Below are 21268 nucleotides of genomic sequence, written 5' to 3'. Positions count from 1 at the left end.
TAATAAACAAACACAATTATTTTTATTTGTTTTCCCCTAAAACAGAAAGGAGTTTGAGATTAGCCAGTTCCTAAGCCGGATTGAAGATGAACAGGTACTAGGGGCTCAATCACAGAAGAAAATTAAGGAATTACAGGTAATTCTAAACTTACACGCTTACATACATTTATATTCTTCAAGTGAGAGTTGCAATATTTACCCCAACCTTCAGACAAACATAGAAAAATATGGCTAATTCATAAGCAGAATGAATACCAACATTTTATGTCTGTGTGTGTGTAAAATGGTGTATATATGCGTCTGTGAAATTTTGAATAACCATTTTTACCTCTTTTTAAGAATAAAGTTTTAGAGATCTATCGACAAGCTTTTTCGAGTTTTATGATGTATTTGTTAATCACAAATCCCAGTTTCAAGCAGAGGCCGTTTATGGCTATACAACAGTGGGTAATATTTAAAATGCTTATTCTAGGCTCGTATTGAAGAACTTGAAGAGGAGATAGAAGCAGAACGAGCATCGCGAGCTAAAACAGAGAAGCAGAGATCAGATCTTTCCAGGGAACTTGAAGAGATCAGTGAGAGGCTGGAGGAAGCCGGTGGGGCCACCTCAGTTCAGATTGAGATGAACAAGAAGCGAGAAGCAGAGTTCCAGAAAATGCGCCGCGATCTCGAGGAGTCAACTTTGCAGCATGAGGCGACAGCAGCCGCTCTGCGCAAGAAGCATGCAGACAGTGCAGCAGAACTTGGTGAGCAAATCGACAATCTGCAGAGAGTGAAGCAGAAACTAGAGAAGGAGAAGAGTGAACTGAAGATGGAAATTGATGACCTCGCAAGTAACATGGAGTCTGTCTCTAAAACCAAGGTAATTATTTTGTTTCTGAATCCCATGGAGTATCATGAGTTGCAGCTATAGTTTTGCAACATGTTTATCTAAACCCTTATCATTTTACTTCAAAACAAAGGCTAATCTGGAAAAAATGTGCAGAACTCTGGAAGACCAATTTTCTGAACTTAAGTCCAAAGATGAAGAACATCAGCGCCAAATTAATGATTTAAATACCCAGAAAGCTCGCCTGTCAACAGAGAATGGTAAGTAAACAAAGGGTATCTGTAGTGTACATTTCTATATTATATGCACAATTAAACTGTTGGAACATGGGTAAAAAGAGCTGATTTTGTGACAAATCTGGTTGTAGGCGAATTTTCTCGGCTTCTAGATGAGAAAGAATCTTTAATATCTCAGTTAAGTAGAGGCAAGCAAGCCTTCACCCAGCAACTGGAAGAGCTGAAAAGACACTTAGAAGAAGAAGTAAAGGTAATTTATGTACAACAGCATACATTGCACGTATCTATATTCTCATTCTATGCACCTTAACCTTAGTTCATGTTGATACATATTTTTGCACATTTGAGCTGTTCCTTGTAATTCCATGTGTATCAGTGAGTTAGCTGCTCTTTGTCATTGACAACCTTCATGAAAGCTCTGTTCCACTTCGCTTTCTTCTTCGAATTGGAATATGTTTAAGAAAAAGTAGGGTGAAAGAATGGGAAACACACATGAAAGACCTAGCAGCCAATTATTGGTGAATGCTTGTTCAGCTATTCATTGCAATATTCTTTAAGCACCTCTTACACGTGGCCCCCACAATGACTCTGGGTCATTTAAACACAGACACAGAGGAGAAGGTATAGGCAGAACCAAGCATATATGCACTACAGTATCTCCGGCACAAGTGTGAACTATTTGAGTGAGCAGGAAAGTGATGTTTTTGATCCAGATAACAAGGTGCACAGCCACAATGCGCATTAAGTGCACCCAATACGGGGTTTCGCACTCCAATGTTAATAGGGCAGCCAAGCTCATTTTCTGCAGTCAGTGACTGATCCATTAAGTCGCTTCATAGCTAGCACAAAGTGGGGAAATGTTGAATATCATAAAATTGAATGAAGTAAATGTAATTGAGTATTTTGTAACGCAGTTTAGCTTCTGCTCTCCATGACTCTTACTGAGGGAAAAGAGCACCCTGCATGTCTACATTAGTAGAAGCCTTAGTGCTAAAAAGTTTTTAGTGCCTTTAGGACAATCTCTTCCACAATGCTCAGCATTAGCCCACACTGAAAGAGGCAAGAGGCTTTCTAAAGTGAGTATGCACTGCTTTTGACTGCATTACTCGCATTATATTCAGTTATAAAATGTAATCACAATTGCATATGTAATTGTTGGAAAATGGCACATATCTTTGTAATGCGTAGTTTAATGTTTTGATTGCTGAAAATTATTCATTTATCTACTTTATGATCTCGACTGTGTAAGTAGAGGTTGATGTCAGCTACTACATGTTGAACACGTTGACATTTCCAAGCCTTTAATTGTTGGCTTGTACTACACAATTTTCTTTTTTTTTTAAAAAGAACCATGTGGGTGGCTCACGTAAGCATTTAGATCCAAATACATCTTTTATGTCATATATTTTAGGCCAAGAATGCACTTGCGCATGGTTTACAATCAGCTCGTCATGACTGCGACTTACTGCGTGAACAATATGAAGAGGAGCAGGAGGCCAAGGCTGAGCTGCAACGAGCCCTGTCCAAAGCCAATGGAGAAGTTGCTCAGTGGAGGACCAAGTATGAGACAGACGCCATCCAGCGTACTGAGGAGCTGGAAGAGGCCAAGTAGGTTTCTGTGACATCTGCAATTGCTTGTATTCCTATTTCTATATGTAATTACAGAAAATAAGTTGATTCAATGTTGAGAAAAGCCACAGCACTTTATATATTTACAAACAATTGCACTATAGAAAATACGAAGATGCCTAAATGATCTTTGAGATCCAGTCAAACAAATGTTTGTCAATTCTCTTAGCATATGAGTGATGCTGAAAGAATCATCATGCTGGGTTCAATGCAAACATTTTGCACTTTGGCAAAGTTATGGATATACAGCTGATGCAAATCAGAGACGCCCAGGGATCGTATTATTTGCTTCATAGAAAGTCTTTTTAATTTGGATCCAGTGCTAACAGACTTTATTTTCATGACCCATATTCAAACAAATATGTATTATGTATGTCTAGTAATGTCTTGTGTATCACTGGATTAGGGCATGCGAGAGTTAAACATAAGTAAAATGTTCTGAACTTAAGCAAAGGTGTGTAACCCTTGTAAAACGTATGACAGTTACTTACATTTATGATTCTGGATATAATAAATGGCTATTTCAGTACTGGATTTAACATTTATTCTTGGGATGCTTTAAAATATTATACTTAAGTCATTTTTCTCAATCATAAGAGCTATTTTTTCTGTAAAGGAACTTCTGAGGCCTTGACAGTGCAGGTGTCACAACAGCCTTTTTAGACATTAAGTTCATTTAATGAAAGATATTTATGTGAACAACACATAAGATCCTTCCTAGGACCACCATGGAGGACAGGCACCATTTCTGACGGTTGAAAACTTATTTTTGTAACCTAAAAATATTTAAATGTATTACTAAAATGCAAAAATTGAAGAAATTATCTTAGTCAGTGAAATACTCTCAGAAAATCTATAAAATAAACTCTGATATTAAAATCCCCGCAACTCCCTATGTAGATATTGTGCCTTCAATGATTTGATAGCTGCCAGTCTAGAGCCCAATACTGCATATTTATTTTAATGTGTGTCTTTCACTGTTTTGAAATAAATTAGTGGTTCATGGGATTTTTGTATACAAATCATGAAATAAATGCACCAGAATACAGTCCATATCTTCTTATCCACAGGAAGAAGCTTGCTCAGCGTCTACAGGATGCAGAAGAACTAATTGAAGCAGTTAATTCTAAATGTGCCTCATTAGAAAAGACAAAACAGAGACTTCTGGGTGAAGTTGAAGATCTTATGATTGACGTAGAGAGGTCAAACGCAGCCTGTGCAGCTCTTGACAAGAAGCAGAAGAACTTTGATAAGGTGAATTGGGAAAATCTTTGTGGAATATCTTACATTTATACATTACTGAATTCTTCAAAAAGTTTAGCACAGTCTATTTAGGAAAATCTATAAGAAAAAGTTATTTTCTGTAAATACATTGTTTTAGGTGGGAAACGTGTTTTTCTGTTTGTTAGTTAAGAAACACAAAGTTTCACATTCTCTTCTTTGCAATTAGGGGAGGTCCAATATTGAACTGTAATTTAGAAAAACGCCCCCAGCTTGTTTTCCTTTATGCAAACCAGAAACATTGAATTTACATTTTAGTTTACAAATCAGATACTAATATGTCATAATCCTGAGTTTGCTATGTAATTAAAGAAGGTGTTCAGGACTTAATTCTAAATAAACACCAACTTCTAGTTCATCATGCAACATTACAGACAATATGCTACTCTGGCTCTACCTCTAAAAGGGACCAACAGACCCTTAATGTTCATTGTCCTGACTTCAGACCTCAAGATGGACATATTTAAGAATACCAGAGGGCCAGAATACAGAATGCAGGTCGTGGATTCTTGTAGAAAGAGTTAATACTTACATCACCAACAGAAAGCTAGAAGGGTAAAGAAGTTTCAGAGGAGAGGATCTGAAGTCTAGCTGTCCAAAAAAGTGGACATCTAAAGAAGAAAGCACCCCTCTTCTTAACAACACATCTGAAACAAGGAACTCTCTATGTGCTCTTACTGAGGGAAGAGAGTATCACATTTGATAACTGTTTCAAATAATGTCGTGCTTTACTAAATGCGTTAGAAATAAGTCTTAATACACTCATTTCCATAGACTGAAAGGTAATTCTAGTGGCACCTTATTCTTCAACATTAAGGAATGCCAACTCAGGTAACACAGCAAATATGCAACCCTGTTGCACTCTTCGCACACTTGGCTTTTTACCACTGTTTGCCAGGGTAAATATTCACTCCAGCACATGCAATTTAGAAACAAAATTGCTGTATTTGCGCCTAATGTGAGAGAAGGTATTTTACCAATCACAACTGGAAGGGTGACATCATGGGACTGGTACATGACACAATATCTAGACCTTGAAGGCAGTCAACCCATACACTAGTTTTCCACTGCAATGAAAAGAAAAGACAAATCAGGCCCTTCTACCCAATTTTAAAAAGATATAAGTGGAGGCAACATATGGTCTGACACGTTGTATTGTATGCACAATAGAAGCAAACATTTAAGGAGAACTCAGCAGCACACAGATGACATTTGGGTGATTTGGGTAAAAAATAGAATAATTATTTGACATTTGGTCTGAAAGATAACAGATTTCTTTGAGAGAAACTCTGTTAAGATTCAAGTGTAATGGAAGATTAACATGTGGTCTATAACTTGTAAATGGTATGATTCCATAGGTTCTGGCAGAATGGAAACAAAAGCATGATGAAGCCCAGGCTGAACTTGAAGCCTCTCTGAAAGAGACGCGGTCCTTGAGCACAGAAATTTTCAAAATGAAGAATGCCTATGAGGAATCCTTAGACCAGCTTGAGACTCTCAAGAGAGAAAATAAAAACCTTCAGCGTAAGTGCTGGATTCACCCAGGGTGTCCTTGCTTTGTAGGCATAAATACATATTTTATAGATGTAATGTTTTTAAAGCTAAGTGTCCAAATACATTTCAGTACTCTTTCAGACTTTTCCTCATCCTATTTGGGTTGTTTGGTATAATACAGATTGTCTACTCATATAGGGTTTACAAACATACTTGAAATGAAAGTGTGGTATCCTCGGTTAGTGCATGTGGGTTATAGAATGTAGAATGCTTGCTTAGAATGTTATACGGCTGTAGAATACGGTCAGTCAGTTATCTGCTGAATGCCATTGTGGATGGGACATTTCTGATGCTACTACCTATTTCATAAACTATACTTATGCTTGCTGAATGTTGTACTTTTCCACAGAATGGTTCATTCATAGTCTATAACGCTGAATCTCTGACATACCAATGCAGATATTGGTCAGGATGTGTGCTTTGTGTTGCACATATCACTTTTACTAACTAGTGGTGTCACTGCTTTTCACAGCTCGGTACCACTTGAAATGGTACCAAAAGATAAAGAGACCATATATGCTAGACACAGGTCTTTGTGGTTTGGTCTTGTCTTGTGACAGGGTTATTATGTCAGTAGTGTCAATGGGGTAAGGTGTTCTGACCTCATTGAGATCCTCATGCACATCATTACAGTGGGCTGTTCTAGCCTCCTCATAATGACATCATCATGATGACTAGATGGTGGTGCCTCAGACAGAACCCTTTTATAGCATAAGGCTCGAATAGTACACCCTCTGATGGAATGTGGATCTATATTGTAAAGTCAACTTGGTATATCCCCTGATAGGATAGCATAGAGTTTATGAATATTTGGTTCGATAGACTCAGACTGTGTTGTAAAACTATAAGACTGGTGCTCTATGTTTATGATTATAGAGTCTTATGTACATAATAACAATAGGAGTTTGAAGCATTAAAAGACAACTCATGTACTTTGAGAGAGCTGAGTCCAGTAATATCAGATGTAGTCTCTGGTGTAGGGCACTGCAGATGTTTTATAATGGTAGTAGGAAGCAGCCTTAGAAGCAAGCCACCGTGGATTATGCGTTTTTTGTTTTGCAAGTGGAAATATGGATTCATATACGTCACAAAGGTTGTGTATATACCTTTAAGTGGAATGCTGTGCACATTATGATTGTTATGCGTGGTAGTTTTAGAAGCAGTCTCCAGCACTTCAATGAGGTGAATGGAAGTGAAAAACTGCACTGAGAAATCCCAGGCATGTTATAAGGTTGGGGTGCTGTATCATCATGATGAGATTCATGTTTTCAAAAAGTGTTCAGCTTATCATGATATTTCAAGACAGCTGTAGAGAAGAAAGCATTTTTTTCTTCTATAGACTTGTCAAATAACTGGAATACTCATGATTTCCTAGCATATATTGATGACAAATCACAACTGTTGATCTTAACAATATATTGTATAATTATTTCGCCATACTACGTACCGAATGGCCAATTTTAATAATGACATGCCAGATACAACAACGCATGTTTTTTCTCATTTCTAGAGGAGATATCTGACCTAACCGAACAAATTTCTGAAGGTACCAAAAGTATTCACGAACTGGAAAAAGCTAAGAAACAAACTGAACAAGAGAAATCCGAACTCCAATCTGCTTTGGAAGAAGCCGAGGCAAGTACATACAGTTAAAGCCATATTGGCCAAAACTATTTATGTTTTTATGTAGAGATTAATTTAAGTGCTGCAATACTTTTTAATGTTTTCAGGCATCCTTAGAACATGAAGAAGCTAAAATCCTGCGTGTCCAACTCGAGCTGAACCAGGTGAAATCTGAGATTGATAGAAAGATTGCAGAGAAAGACGAGGAAATCGATCAAATCAAGCGGAATAGCCAGAGGGCCATGGAATCCCTACAAAGCACCCTGGATTCTGAGATCAGGAGCAGGAATGATGCCATCAGGCTAAAGAAGAAGATGGAAGGAGATCTCAATGAGATGGAAATCCAGTTGGGACATGCCAACCGCCAGGCAGCTGAAGCACAGAAACAGCTCAGGAATGTGCAAGCGCAACTCAAGGTAAAAGATCCAATTGGCTGTCCTCACTTTTTCTGAGCTGTCCTACCAACTGTCAATAGATGGCAAATCACACTCTGTTTCTTCCATTCCACAAAGGATGCCCAAATTCACCTGGATGATGCTCTTCGAAGCAATGAAGATTTGAAAGAACAGGTGGCCATGGTTGAGAGAAGAAGCAACCTGATGGCTGCAGAAATTGAGGAGATGAGAGCTGCTCTGGAACAGACTGAGCGTGGCCGCAAAGTAGCTGAACATGAACTTCTCGATGTCACTGAGCGGGTGCAGCTGCTGCACACTCAGGTATACTGAAAGTTTCTCGGTGCTGACATGTTTGCTCATGCGCTTTGCTTTAATATTAACACTTCAATTGCTGATGACCCCTTTAATTCCACAGAACACTAGTCTCATCAATACGAAGAAGAAGATGGAGACTGATATTTCCCAGCTACAGAGTGAAGTAGAAGAAAGCATCCAGGAGGCAAGAAATGCAGAAGAAAAGGCGAAAAAGGCAATCACAGATGTAAGTACTAGTTGTCTTTAGTAAAATTGTAATTCAATTGGGATCAGTTATCAACTTTAAATGTGCAGAGGAGTTTATTTTCAGCAGAGCAGTGCTTAATTTAGCCTCGGGTTACAGGCGGAAAGGAAGAGAAAGATGGAAATCATGGACAAAGAAAGCAAGGATGAGAAAAGAGACAAGAAGTGCTACATATATGGAGATAGTGTGTCTGTGGTAGAGGGAGGAGGAATGAGGTGGATCAGGATTAGACAGCCTTGGCATGTGGCATCCTTGACATTTGATAAAGCAGGGTGCCGACTTCTGAACAAAATGTTTAGCACGGCCCCCTATTCTTTAACAAATTAGGCATTGTAGCAGAGCATCCAGATGGAAACATTATACTGCAAATGGCTTCTCGTATAATAATCCCAGTACATACCCAATGTACAGTTTGGAAAAACATGATGTCTTTCAGTGACAGTACTTTAGCAGCATTAAGGGCCACACCAGTTTTTTTACCAGTGAGTTCATAGTCTCCATCGCAATATCACAATATCATGGCACTTGGGTTCATTGTACTTACACCAATTCATCTTCACTTTATTGATTAAACTTATCTAAGGTGCTTAATGTTTTAAGTGTAAAAACTTGAAAAAGCCCAAAGTGTAGGCAGAATTATAAAGATGACCAGATGAGGTAGCAAAAGAAGAAACCCGTTATTTCTCCTCTCTTGTCAGTTGCATATGGCTTTCAGGAAAACCTTTAGTAAAGAGAGCATTACTGCTGGAAGGACTGAGGAGTAAGGCCTACTCCTCTTTCTTCTGATTGCTGGATGATGACTCTTTGCCACAGCGGTGTACTTTAGTCAACCCCGGCTGGGGCATTGCGGTGACATCACAGTTTTTCACAAAAGGCCATTGAAAGATAGTTGTAGTTTTATTGTTGTGTATAAGATGTGTTAAATATTGTCCCCACTCAGGCATAAGATATTATCAATGAGTTTCAATACAGCTGAAACACACTTTCAGCTTCACTGTCTCAGAGCTAGTGCAGTAGATGTACTCATGGTCACTGCTGATATCTCAGCAGGGTTTGCTAAGATGTTTGCATCTAAAATTTTCTTAAGGTACCAGAATATCGCAACTAAAATATAATTTGACAGAAACATTGTTTCCTACATATTGTGTATACAAATATTAGCCAAATGGAATAAATAATGGAACATTCACAGACCATGGGTTGATATTTTTGTAGATGATATTCCTATCAGACAATATTTTTGCTAATGATAGTCTAAATCATCTCAATTAAGATACTATTACGAACTCCAGTTGCCAGTTGGGTAAACTGCTCACTCTTTCACTTCCATCTACTTCTCAATACTTAAGAGTTAAAGCAAGTAGCTTAACATCATATGTACGTAATGAAAATGTGTACAACATACTTCGTTTTTCAGTGAAACGTGTATCACAAAAGAGGTGGTACTTGTTTATTATGGCTATTGCTATCCATACACAGGCAGCCATGATGGCTGAGGAGCTGAAGAAGGAACAGGACACAAGTGCCCACCTCGAGAGGATGAAGAAGAACTTGGATCAAACAGTGAAGGACCTGCAGCACCGCCTGGATGAGGCTGAGCAGCTGGCGTTGAAGGGTGGCAAGAAGCAGCTTCAGAAACTGGAAGCCAGGGTATGGAGCTCTGATGCATATGCCATTAATAGCACAATACATACTCAGTTTGGGGCGCCACTCGATCCTTCAGTCTTTTCAATGTCTCCTCATCAAAACAATTATTCTATGCACATCTGAGCAATACTTACACAATATCTTTACAACATTATCAATATCTGTACAACATTATCACAAACATATTTAAACTATCAATATAAGTACAAATGCTGGCTAAATCGAAAATATACCAAGGCAGAGGGAAAGTAAGTCTTCCCTATAATACTTTGAGGGGTGTGCATGTAAATTGATGGCTGTTTTTCACAGAACATGCATTTGCACTCACAAATGAAATTACACACGCACATTAAACGGCATGAGTAAATGTCCTCACAGGGGCAGGGAAACCTTCATAGGCCTTTGTGAAATTGTTTGCTTAAATACGATTTACTATTATTCTTGTCAGGGACTATAGTAAATCAGCAGTCTGTGTGTCAATCGATGACATGTACACCCAGGGATGGGCAATAAATGGGTTTCTCCATGGAGAAAAAGTATTTTCTTCTTAGGGTGAGGAAAATATGGACCGTAAATAGCGGATACCTAAATATTTGTGTAAATGTACATTTGCTACATTTACTCATACTGATGCATGTTAGTAATCCCGAGTAGCTGTACCTATCACATCTTCTCACGATTTTTTGAAAATTTCAAAAGATCTGCAAATTAGCTCCAAATAAGGGAGTAAACTCATAGATATAGACAAACGTTTTTATTAATTGTTCTCATAAGGTCTCTAGCTAGTGAGTGCAGAGTGCCATGCATAGACATTGCTATACAGCTTAAGAAGATATGTCTAGTCATGTAAAACTTGTGGAAGATATCCTTAAACAGGCAACCAGTCCCGTCAAGTTGGTCAGATGGAAAGAAGACTAGAATAAAATGTTGAAATTATGTCAAAGCAAAATAACTGTTCAAGAGCATTAAATGAAATAGGAATTTCATAAAAATTTCATCCTGCAGGTGCATGAACTGGAGAATGAACTTGAGGCAGAACAGAAGCGTGGAGTAGAAGCCATTAAGGGAATGCGCAAGTATGAGAGGCGACTCAAGGAGGTCACCTACCAGGTATCTACAGTAGACTGGATTTTGGGAGCTTTGTTGAGCAATAATAACAACAAAATGTTGTCACTTTCCCACATGGAATGACAAACTGTGCTTTTACTTACAGTCTGAAGAGGATAAAAAGAATGTTCTCAGGCTCCAGGACTTGGTGGACAAGTTGCAGTTGAAGGTGAAAGCATACAAGAGACAAGTAGAGGATGCTGTAAGTAATTTATACAGATTTCAACACACTATATAACATAGGATTGTATCGTCCTTAACAAGCTCTTTGTAAGACCACAATTCCTCTTTTTAGTTGAGAGTTTATTGCAATCATGTCAATCAAATATTTTGAAAATACGTTTTTTCAAAGTGAGTAATAGGCAGTAGTTTGGACCCCAGAGTCATGGAAAAATATGTATTCCAGTTATACCACCTACTGCACATAACAGTGTTAGTATTAAGAGGAGTCCTGTGATAATACACTGGCAAGCCTTTTCTAGAGCACCGGGGTAGAAAAAACTATCTTAGATAGCTGTAGGAAGAAATAATAGTGAACCTCAATTAAGCCTATGAACATATGCCCAATACACTGGGGTTTCCATTCTGGATCAAGACTAAGAGAGGAAGGAATATAGCAGAGTCTGGAATATTCTGGAATTAACTTGCTTGGAGGAGAACATACGTCCTTTCAGTTTGCCCATACTCATATATAAAATTGATGGTAAATGTGATTTAGAGGCACCCAGTAGAATTGAAACTATGAAATTTACAATTTTATAAAGATATGCAAAGGACCAGTTTCAAGGCAAACGTTTACGCCCTAGTAAGTGTGTTGGGTCAGATCAGCTTAGATGCAGGAAACTAATGTAAGTGTATGTACTCATATATGGGTTGATGTGTAACTACATATGTTAATCTAAGATCAGTTATGTAGGTGCATTTACACCTTCTGAGGTGCTCGGGCATCTTTGTTACACACAGTATTGTTTAGATGTGATGATGGAACAAGTGAGTAAAGGGGAAGTCATACACTGTGACACCGAAACATTATAAGCTGATAATGAGCTACACTTACTCAGACTGCATTAACAGAACACTATGTTATACCGGTTTCAGGAGGAACAATCAAACACCCACCTGTCTAGATTCAGAAAGACTCAGCATGAGTTGGAAGAGGCTTCAGAGCGCGCAGATATCGCTGAGTCGCAGGTCAACAAACTGAGAGTGAAGAGCCGTTACATTGGCCTCGGCAAGGTAAGAGCTGGGATATGGGTTTTCTCTTGAATTAGGGAAAAAGTAAGTGTGGCCGGAGGGTTTGCACATGAACAGCGGCTTTGTGTTTCAACTGGGTTGCATGCACCAACAAATGCAAAGACAATGCTTTAGAAACCATGGCTACACTGGCAATGCCAGCACCAAGGGCCACAAAGGTTCTTTCACAGGGAGCCTGGGATCCAGGATATCACACGTTATCTGTCTATTCTTAGTATAAACTAGTATTTGAATCCATGCCTGCATATGCTGCTGCCATAATAAACAGAAATCAGACATTGCACGTCACAAAGTTTGGGGTGTAAGGGGGCAGAATGACATAGATTATCACTGATGGCTGAGTTATCATTTGGCACATCCTTTACTACCTTCTGTTTACAAGAGGGAAGAACTGCTATCTAAAAAGGGTTCTTGCTTATTAATTGAATTATTTATCACTTAGCATTAGTATTCTTTGTTGAAATGGTTGCCTACTATCCTTAACTATTGTATTGTTATTTGCATTCCAGAAATAATGTGAACGCCTGGCCGTTTGAAGCTGAAGAAGTGCATAGAATATGAACTTCTTTGTGTTTATACTGTAAATCTTGTCATGTACACACAAGTGTAAAGGGTAATAAATGTGAAGCAAACTTCTTAATTCACTGTTTTATGCTGTTATTTTTTGGATGTGGTTGGAGATAACCAAATGTTCAGATAATTTGTTCACGAAAAATTGGCAGGTCTTACAGTGGGTGGTAAAGGGAATTGTACAATGACATTTGAGTAAATCTCCTGGCGGTTTAAGTTTTGCATAGCCCACTGCATCTATGGTATTATCAGCTAAACATGAAACACAATTGTAAAGTCATTAAGCCAAGAAGGGCCGAAATAAGGACACAGAATACATACAGACGAATACAAAAGGCAAAACCACTAACTTACTTATATATTTGCACTACTGTCAAAGTACTTTAAAAAAATCGATTTTACAACCTTGAAGAGAACACACTTCTTAATGTTTAGCATATTTTTTATTTAAAAGATGAATGCAATCACATATTTTCATGTTTTGCTTTAAGGTTTTCTATCTAAGAGGCTACATGGCAATTCTGTAGTTTCAGAAACTGCTGAAGCTTTGCTATTTTGGTACAGAGCACTTAAAACACACATAAATATATAGTGTATCAATGTTACCTTTCCTCGCTGTCACCCTAGACGTTTCAGCAGGACATTATTTGTATTGGTGTTGTGGCTGTGCACTGTGTCATAGTGTATGTGCTCTGGTACTGTACACGAGTTTTGCCCTGTTGAGTAATTTAACTTTCGTTAGTCCGTTGTTAGTTGGCACAGAAATTGCACCAAGAGCCTGGAACCTACATGTAATAAGTGGACTGTAGTGCATGTATACGCCACCAACATATGTCACAAAAATATATATATGACTCCAGAAAGCACCATTGTGCTCTGGCTAGGGTGCCCTACCGCTATAAAAGACAAGAAAAAGTCATGTTGTGTGGTCATGTAGAAAAACAATATTTTAATATATTGGTAATTGACCCCTAAAGCATACCTTGAAACCCAGAGGGCTAGGTGCTTAATGTATAAAAATGGCACATATGTCTTCCCAGTGAGTACATAGTCAAATGCTGTTTTCACTGTGTAGGTCAAACTACATTCTCCATGAAGTGGCCTTGGTGTAAATAAAACCCTTTCTCCACCTAGGAAAGTTCTAGAAAAAATATTCAAAGTGAAATGGTGAACGTAGATTTCATGAGGAAAGTAGTGTTTTGCTATGTTTAGTGTGCAAATAACTTTACAAGAATGTACTTTGTGGTGCCTATCTAAAACTTGCTTATAATAAGTTTATTTACTTATCTCAGATTGCTGGAGTTTCTCACCTCATTTGTTAGAGGAAAATAGCCTTGGCTTTGTGTTCAGAAATGCCTGAGTTTTGTCTAAAACTGCCCCTTCACAGGAATTAACCACCAACAAATGAGACAGGAATAGTATGGAGAAGGGATAGCCTTCATGCTGTCTCTTTTGACTTGCAGATGCCAAACGGGGATAGCAGGATCTGCTCCCATTCATTCCATGGGTCCTCCTAAACTCTTAGACTAGCTCCAGTCCCAGCAAGAAGAAAACAGTTTTTGACCCTAACAAAGGGAGAATATCTACTTTTAAAAGGAGAGTGGTTTATGGAGAACCAGAACCTCTTCTGATGGAGGAAGGGATTAGTCATTTTGATATATGGATTATGAGAATGTGTAAAGTAAAGGAAAGTGGAGGTGCTGCAGTAGGAGGTAGGCACAAAGAAAGACGTAGACATTAATGCATTGGAAAATATTCCATTCACTGGATAGTGCTCTGGATGCTCTAGATAGGCAACATCTGAAGAAACAAGACCTTGCTGGAATAAAATAAAATAAAATCCCCTGCCTCCTACTTGAACCCAGGGACTGGAACTTCTCTTCAAGGAGCAGGTGGCCGATCTCTTGTTTACCTGCTCCATAGACAGAAAAAGCAGAAGGGTTCCGGAATTCAAAAGGGCACAGTTCACCACAGAGGACTTGACCCTGCAATATCCTTGGCTGCTGAGAGATCTGGTGCCTTGAAGCCAGCCTGAGGACCTGATGTTTGCAGGTGGACCAGAAAAACATCTCCAGGAGTGACATTTGTTAATTTTTTTGAAACAGGAATGAGGTGTCAAATCGATATTAGCAGTGAAGCGACACTAGCAGCTATGAAATTGAGCATTGCTTTGAAAAAAAAAATGAGTTCAGCAAGAGTATGCCATGACATATCTGGCTGCGAGGGACCCTCTCCTGTATCAGCTTTGGTCCTTGCTCCCATGGAAAATTTGAACTTCCAAAAATTATTCTGTTCCAGAAAGTACAAATTGCGAATGGGATGACCCACATGCTATATCTGATCGACTACCACTTGCGGCTGTCCCAATATTTTTAGAGTGCCTGCATGGGCTTGGCTAAGAGTTTAGCGGGTCAGACTTACTCCCTTCATCTCAGAGCCCACGCCAACAACCTGCGGAATCCCAGAGTTTAGCGGGTCAGACTTCCTCCCTTCATTTCGGAGCCCACGCCAACAACCTGCGGAGACCCCCAAGGATCCTCCATCAGCCACACCCTGTTCAACATCTACATGGCCCCCCTCGCTTTCCATCGTCAGAGCACACGGACTCAACATCGTATCGTACGCAGATGACACACACCTCATCCTCTCACTATCCAACAAATCCCACATCTCGAAACCAAACTTTCAAGAAGGAATGGAAACATTCGCCAGGTGGATGAAGAACAGCTGCCTACAACTGAACACAGACAAAACCGAAGTACTCATCTTAGGCCCACATTGTGATGCCTGGAGCGGCACCAGGGCCCCTCGGGAAGCCACCCCCACCCATGGACCACGCACGCGACCTCGGAATCATCCTGGACTCTGAAGTCAAAATGGACCGCCAGATCAACTCCGTCACCTCTCACCTCTTCCTGTTTCACAACCTCCGTCTCCTACATAAAACTCTCAACTGGATACCTCCCAAACACAGGAAAACTGTCACCCACGCCCTCATCAGCAGCAGACTGGACTACGGCAACAAACTCTCCGTCGGGATCAACAAGAAACTCACACACAAACTCCAGAACATCGAAAACGCTGCCACCAGACTAGTCCTCAACCTACCGCGCCATTGCCAAATCAACCAAAGCACTACACTGGCTCCCAGTTGAAAAGAGAATCACTTTCAAGCTTCTCACCCACACTCACAAAGCCCTCCACAACACCGGCCCCGCCTACATGAACCATCACCTCTCTTTCCACGCACCCAAAAGATCCCTCCGCTCAGCCCAGCTCTCCTTCGCCACGGTTCCACGCATCAAAAAAATCAGAACAGGAGGTAACTGTTTCTCCTTCCTTGCATCCAAGGCATGAAACACCCTCCCACTCCACCTCTGCCAGACACCAATTCTCTCCAAGTTCCTGAATGACCTCAAGACCTGGCTCGTTGATGAATCACCATGAACGTAAGCACCTAACACACCCTGATGGGCTATGGTATCTGTTGATTCCCCGCGAGGGCTTAGGAGTTGCACCCTCCCTTCCTCCCCCCAGCGCCTGGAGACCCTTCCGGGTGAGTAGCTGCTCATCACAAAACATGATTGATTGAAGAGTTTACTTTCAGGAGAGTGATGTTTGGATGACGGAGAAGAGGAACATTTCAAACAAGCCCCAAGCAAGCTATGTGGTATCACAACAGTTGAAAAGATGCTGAAACTGTAGTGCGATTGTAAACTGACACTGGGGCTGTTGAGAAATACAACTGTGGAGAGATGCTCAAGTCATAAACTACTATTGGACAGTAAAGAGCTGCTGGGGATAAAGAGTACAATTGGGATTTGCAGATATACGCTGGGATTGTAGAAAGATGGCGGGACAGTGAAGTGATGTGGGACGTGACTAGATATAGAATTATCGTTTTTTTCACCTCAGGTTCCAATGTCCAATAACTTAGCACAGTAATACGGAAAATAAACTGACCTCAGGCGGGCATCAGAAATAGGCATTTCCTCCCTGCAGGTACAACTCTCTCAGAATGTCTGATTAACGGCAGCTGCGTCAAATGAGGCGGGGGAGACATCGCAGCAAAAACAGAGTGTTATACAGGTGTAATCATTGGGCAAGTCTGCACTCCATTGCATCCTCAATAACCATTGCTTCCCACTACACTCTAGTCCAATTTTTATAACAGAGTCCAGAATCTCTCTCCTTAGAGTCTTTCCCTAATAACTTCATTTTAGACATATAAAAAAGGGAATCTACCACTCAAAATGTTGTGGTGGTGTACCTCCTACCCAATTTCAACAGATTTCTCTTCTGGCCAAATAAAATAGCGTAAATCAGGAAATCTCTAGCAATTCCTGGAACTACTTCCATTACTCCAAAATGATCAATGAAAGGCTTACCTTAATTTTTAGCCCCAAAATTCCTGAAACTGTCTTTCCCACTTTATCCCGAAACCTCCTGATTCCCGGGCATTGGTGAAACATATGAACATCCATCGCCTTTTGTGGACCACACTTTGAGCATACAGTAGGTCTTCCTTTCCCCATCTTTGACAGCTTCTCAGATGTTATATATGCTCTGTGGAGTGAAAAGAGGTGGTTTCTCTTTAAAAAAGCAGGCTTGACAATGGAATATAATGTGTGCATCAATACTTGCTGCGTATTTTGTAACTGCTCCCTCGGCAAGCATCTTCCCTGCAATTCTTCTGCAAAGCTGAATACTCCATCTATTGTCCCAATACCAAAATGAAACTTCTTTGTTTCCTGGGGGTTTTCAAACATAATGCTCTTCCAAGCCGTTTCCAATGCCCAAAGGCAGCTTCCGGTTTTGTTCCCAACTTTTCAATTGTATATATTTAAATTTCGAGAGTTTGCTACCCAACAGCTCATTTAACTTGTTCCATGGTATAAGGTTACTGTCTTAAGTAAGGTCTCCCCAGACCCGTACACTTGCATTTCTTATCGGTAGCGCCAGTTTGTCTTTAAGACACACTGGTGTCCCTGGAGATTCCCAAATAGGGGCTGAGTGGGAGTAGTAGTCTAATTTTGACCATCATCTAATAGTATACCACATTCTATCCAATGCTTTAAGCACTTTTAATTAGATTTTTTTTTTTTTTTTTTTTTTTTTTGAAAACCTTTATTTCGAAATTCAGGACACAGCTATTCAGCCGACAGCCCGAGGGTTCGGCAGCATTGCAAGTTAGATACAGTAATGTGTCCCAGATACAGTACGATGAGTAATGCAAAGGTCCAATTTTAAATAAACACAGAAAAAACACACAACAAACCCCAGCAAGGCAGAAACATTGAAATCCCATGGCGAAAGCCCCCAGGGGAGGCAGGACCCCACTCATCTACTAAGTATAAGACTGTGTGCGGAGGAAGAAGGGGAACAGCAGAGGCCCAGAACGGTTACCAAAACCAAACTGTGCTGGAAGGTAGGTCAGGGGGAAAGCTGTTCCTCGGGAGGTTCCAGGTCCGGGGCAAGACATATTCCCCCCCTGTATTGGTTCCACCGCCCCCAGATGGCATGCCACTTCCGGGGGCGACCTCTAGAGCAGTAGACCGTCTTCTCCCTAAACATGCTCCAATCCATGTTCTCCTTCCACGAGGTCAGTGTAGGGGTTCCTGAGGAGCCCCATAATCGCGCGATATCCCTTTTAGCTACCATGTTACCCAGAGTCACCCATTGGGTCTGCGCCTCATCGAGATCAGTGGGGCCCCAGACGTTCAGGAGGCAGCACCGCGCCTCCGGCTGTACCACAATGCCCGTCACCTCCCCCATAACTGCATGGACTCTCCTCCAGAACTCCACAATGACACCACATTCCCAGATGATGTGCAGGAAAGTACCCACCATACCACATCCCCTTCTGCACAGGCCGTCCTCCGAGAATCCCATGTGGACCAGCCTTGGCCCCGTAACATACACCCGGTGCAGTATTTTAAGCTGCACCAGCCTCAGACGCGACGGGATCGCAACCTCCTTAGGCGAAGAGACCGCTGACTGCCAGTCCTCATTATCCAACTCGAGGCCATCCCTGGTCCACTGTTCTCTCAGCCCCAATAGCAAGTCTGCCCGGACATTTATCAACTTCTTATATATGAGCGAAATCGTGCTCTCGGGCATATGACCATCAAGGACTCGGTCCTCAAGGGGAGAGGACTCCGGCACCTTCTCACCCTCCACAAGGACTGATCGGAGGGCGTGACGCAGCTGGATATACCTAAAATACTCTGAAGGCCCTAGCTCAAACTCAGTCTGCAACTCCTCGAAGGACTTTACCCTCCCCTTATGCAGCACATCTCCCACCTTGGATATACCTATCAGGTCCCACTTATCAAAGCCCTTCGTGTGCCAGAGTCTTCCCAACCGTTCCGATTCAAACAATGGGGTAGCGAGGGTGAGCCTATCCTTCCAGCCCAGCGAGTCGGTCGCCATCTTCCATACGCGCACCGCCACACCTGTGGGCCCCGTGAGGGACGAGTCTAGGGACCGCGAATACAACGCCCTGTAGTAGTTGCCTCCGCGCAGCAGCCACCTATCCATGGCATACCCAGGGCTAAGGGCAGGGCCGTAAAACCCATGGTTGATCGCGCTCAGCTGCGTGGCCCAATAGTACCGTCGGATGTCTGGGAGCGCAATGCCCCCATCGTACCATGGGAGCGTCAACTTTGAAATAGCTATTCGCGGCCGCCCATCCCACAGCAACGTCCTTTGGAGGCCTTCGACCTCCCGAAAGTATTTGGCCGGTACCCAGTCCAAGGTGTTCTGGAGGGCGTAGAGGAAGCGGGGAAGGGACATCATTTTGAACAGGGCCGCACGCCCAACAAGGGAGAGCGGCAGCCTCCGCCAACCTTCAACATCTCGCCTCAAGCGTGCCAAGGGGGGGAGCAGGTTCCTCTCATAGCGCACAACAGGATCCATGGATATAAAAATCCCCAAATACACAAAACCTTGCTGGGCAACCTGTATCGAACATGTTCTAGGGATCGGTGGGACCTCGCCACTAAGAACGTACAAATACGATTTGCCCCAATTAATCACAAGCCCCGAGTTCCTACCGAACGATGCGAGTACGTCACAGACCACTATAAGTGACTTCTTCGGTGAGGCAAGATACAACTTTAATTAGATTTTTATACAGTATTTTGGGTCTCCATATTTCAAAAGGAACATGTCTACACTCACATCATGCATGGTTACTACTTCTGATCCATCCGGCGTATTAAAAAGCATTCTAGAGTTATTCAGTTGGAAGTCCCAAGCATAATATTGGATGTCTGGTAGGGATAGCTCCCGCTTTCTCCCTTCTTCTCTGCAACTTTTTCCAGAAAGTCCTAAACCAGAGGTCTTCAAACTTTTGGATGCCGAGACCCCCCTGTCAACATTTTGAGGCGTAAGGACCCCTCCTGACAAAAATGTCTAAACCTGTTGACTAAATTGCGTGGGGTGAAAATGTAAATGAGGTTATGTGATGCATTGCTTCATTATTTTGATATTTGTTACACACAGTAACGCTGAGGAAAGATTTCACCCAATCAGTACCCATTTATAACCAAAATACAGCAATTATCATCAGAAAGATTTCAAGTCAACCTTTGTGAAGGGCCTTCCACTCTGCAGCAATACGTGCTGCCACATTAGAAGCTCACCTGGCCCTGACCGGAAGAAGCAGGGGTCCCTTAAAACGCTGGCGGTTTTGTGTAGAGTTAAGCCGTTTACCCATGCAGCTTTCCTCTCACCCCCTCCCTTCCATCCCTCTCTCCTCTCCTAACCCCGGATCCCTCTCTCACTTTGCAGGTCATTTTCTTTCACCCCTTTTTACAACTTCTGAACTCTCCCCATTCAACCTCTCACTTCACCTTTAATCACCTCTTGCCATTCTGTCCTTTCACTGCCCTCATCTCTAACAGTCTCTCACATTTATCTCATGGCCTCTCTGGCCCTGTCACCTCCCATGCCCCTCAGCACTTCTCATTCACCTCGTCTCTTCATTCAACTTTTTGTCCATTTGTATCTTACACCTCTCCAGTCCCCCCATTCCTCTTTCACATCTCCCCTTTGTTCTAACAGAAGCCCTCACCTTTGGATCACACTCACTTTTTGCGTGTCCACACTTCTCTTCGGCAATTCACATTTCTCCTCATCCCTGACCTCTTCAATCAAATTCTCTCACTCCCTTGCTGTCCTCTCTCATTTTGGGTGTGGATGAAAGTTCAGAATGGGATGTATGAATGTATGATTACTGATGGGCTTGTTTGAGTGAGTTGCATATTGAGTAGTGAGGGGGACAGGTGAGTGAAGTGTCACATGAGTGCAGGATGAGTAGTGTACTTGTGTGACTGCAGGTTGAGGTATAGTGTGAGCAGGACAAGTGCATTTTGAGTGATCACTGTGAGTGCAAGGTGAGAGGGTGAATGGTGCAAGTGCATGGTGATCAGTGTGAGTGCATTGTGATCACTGTGAGTGCAAGGTGAGCGTGACAATAAAGGGCGAGAATGAGGAATGAGTTGTCTGAATGCAGGGTGCATTCCCAGACCCATGAAGTAACTCAGCATGTTATTGACGGGGCGTAGACTTTAAGATCTAA

General features: G+C 41.5%; 1 protein-coding gene across 1 annotated transcript in view; it reads left to right on the top strand.

Moving 5' to 3' along the window:
- The window catches only part of LOC146809880 (myosin heavy chain, skeletal muscle, adult-like), a 30183-nt gene extending 18042 nt beyond the window's left edge, over positions 1 to 12141 (top strand). Inside the window, exons 24-38 of the mRNA XM_085616735.1 lie at positions 46 to 136; positions 473 to 862; positions 963 to 1089; positions 1197 to 1315; positions 2477 to 2673; positions 3765 to 3948; positions 5334 to 5499; positions 7040 to 7164; positions 7260 to 7568; positions 7665 to 7868; positions 7963 to 8088; positions 9586 to 9756; positions 10759 to 10863; positions 10967 to 11062; positions 11959 to 12141. Coding sequence (XP_085472861.1) covers positions 46 to 136; positions 473 to 862; positions 963 to 1089; positions 1197 to 1315; positions 2477 to 2673; positions 3765 to 3948; positions 5334 to 5499; positions 7040 to 7164; positions 7260 to 7568; positions 7665 to 7868; positions 7963 to 8088; positions 9586 to 9756; positions 10759 to 10863; positions 10967 to 11062; positions 11959 to 12126 — 2578 coding nt within the window. The 3' untranslated portion in view covers positions 12127 to 12141. The remainder of the gene's footprint in view (positions 1 to 45; positions 137 to 472; positions 863 to 962; positions 1090 to 1196; positions 1316 to 2476; positions 2674 to 3764; positions 3949 to 5333; positions 5500 to 7039; positions 7165 to 7259; positions 7569 to 7664; positions 7869 to 7962; positions 8089 to 9585; positions 9757 to 10758; positions 10864 to 10966; positions 11063 to 11958) is intronic.
- The last annotated feature ends 9127 nt before the right edge of the window (positions 12142 to 21268 follow it).

Source organism: Triturus cristatus, chromosome 7 (genome assembly GCF_964204655.1).
Source record: "Triturus cristatus chromosome 7, aTriCri1.1, whole genome shotgun sequence".
Lineage (NCBI taxonomy): Eukaryota > Metazoa > Chordata > Amphibia > Caudata > Salamandridae > Triturus > Triturus cristatus.
This window is presented reverse-complemented; position numbering and strand designations above follow the sequence as displayed.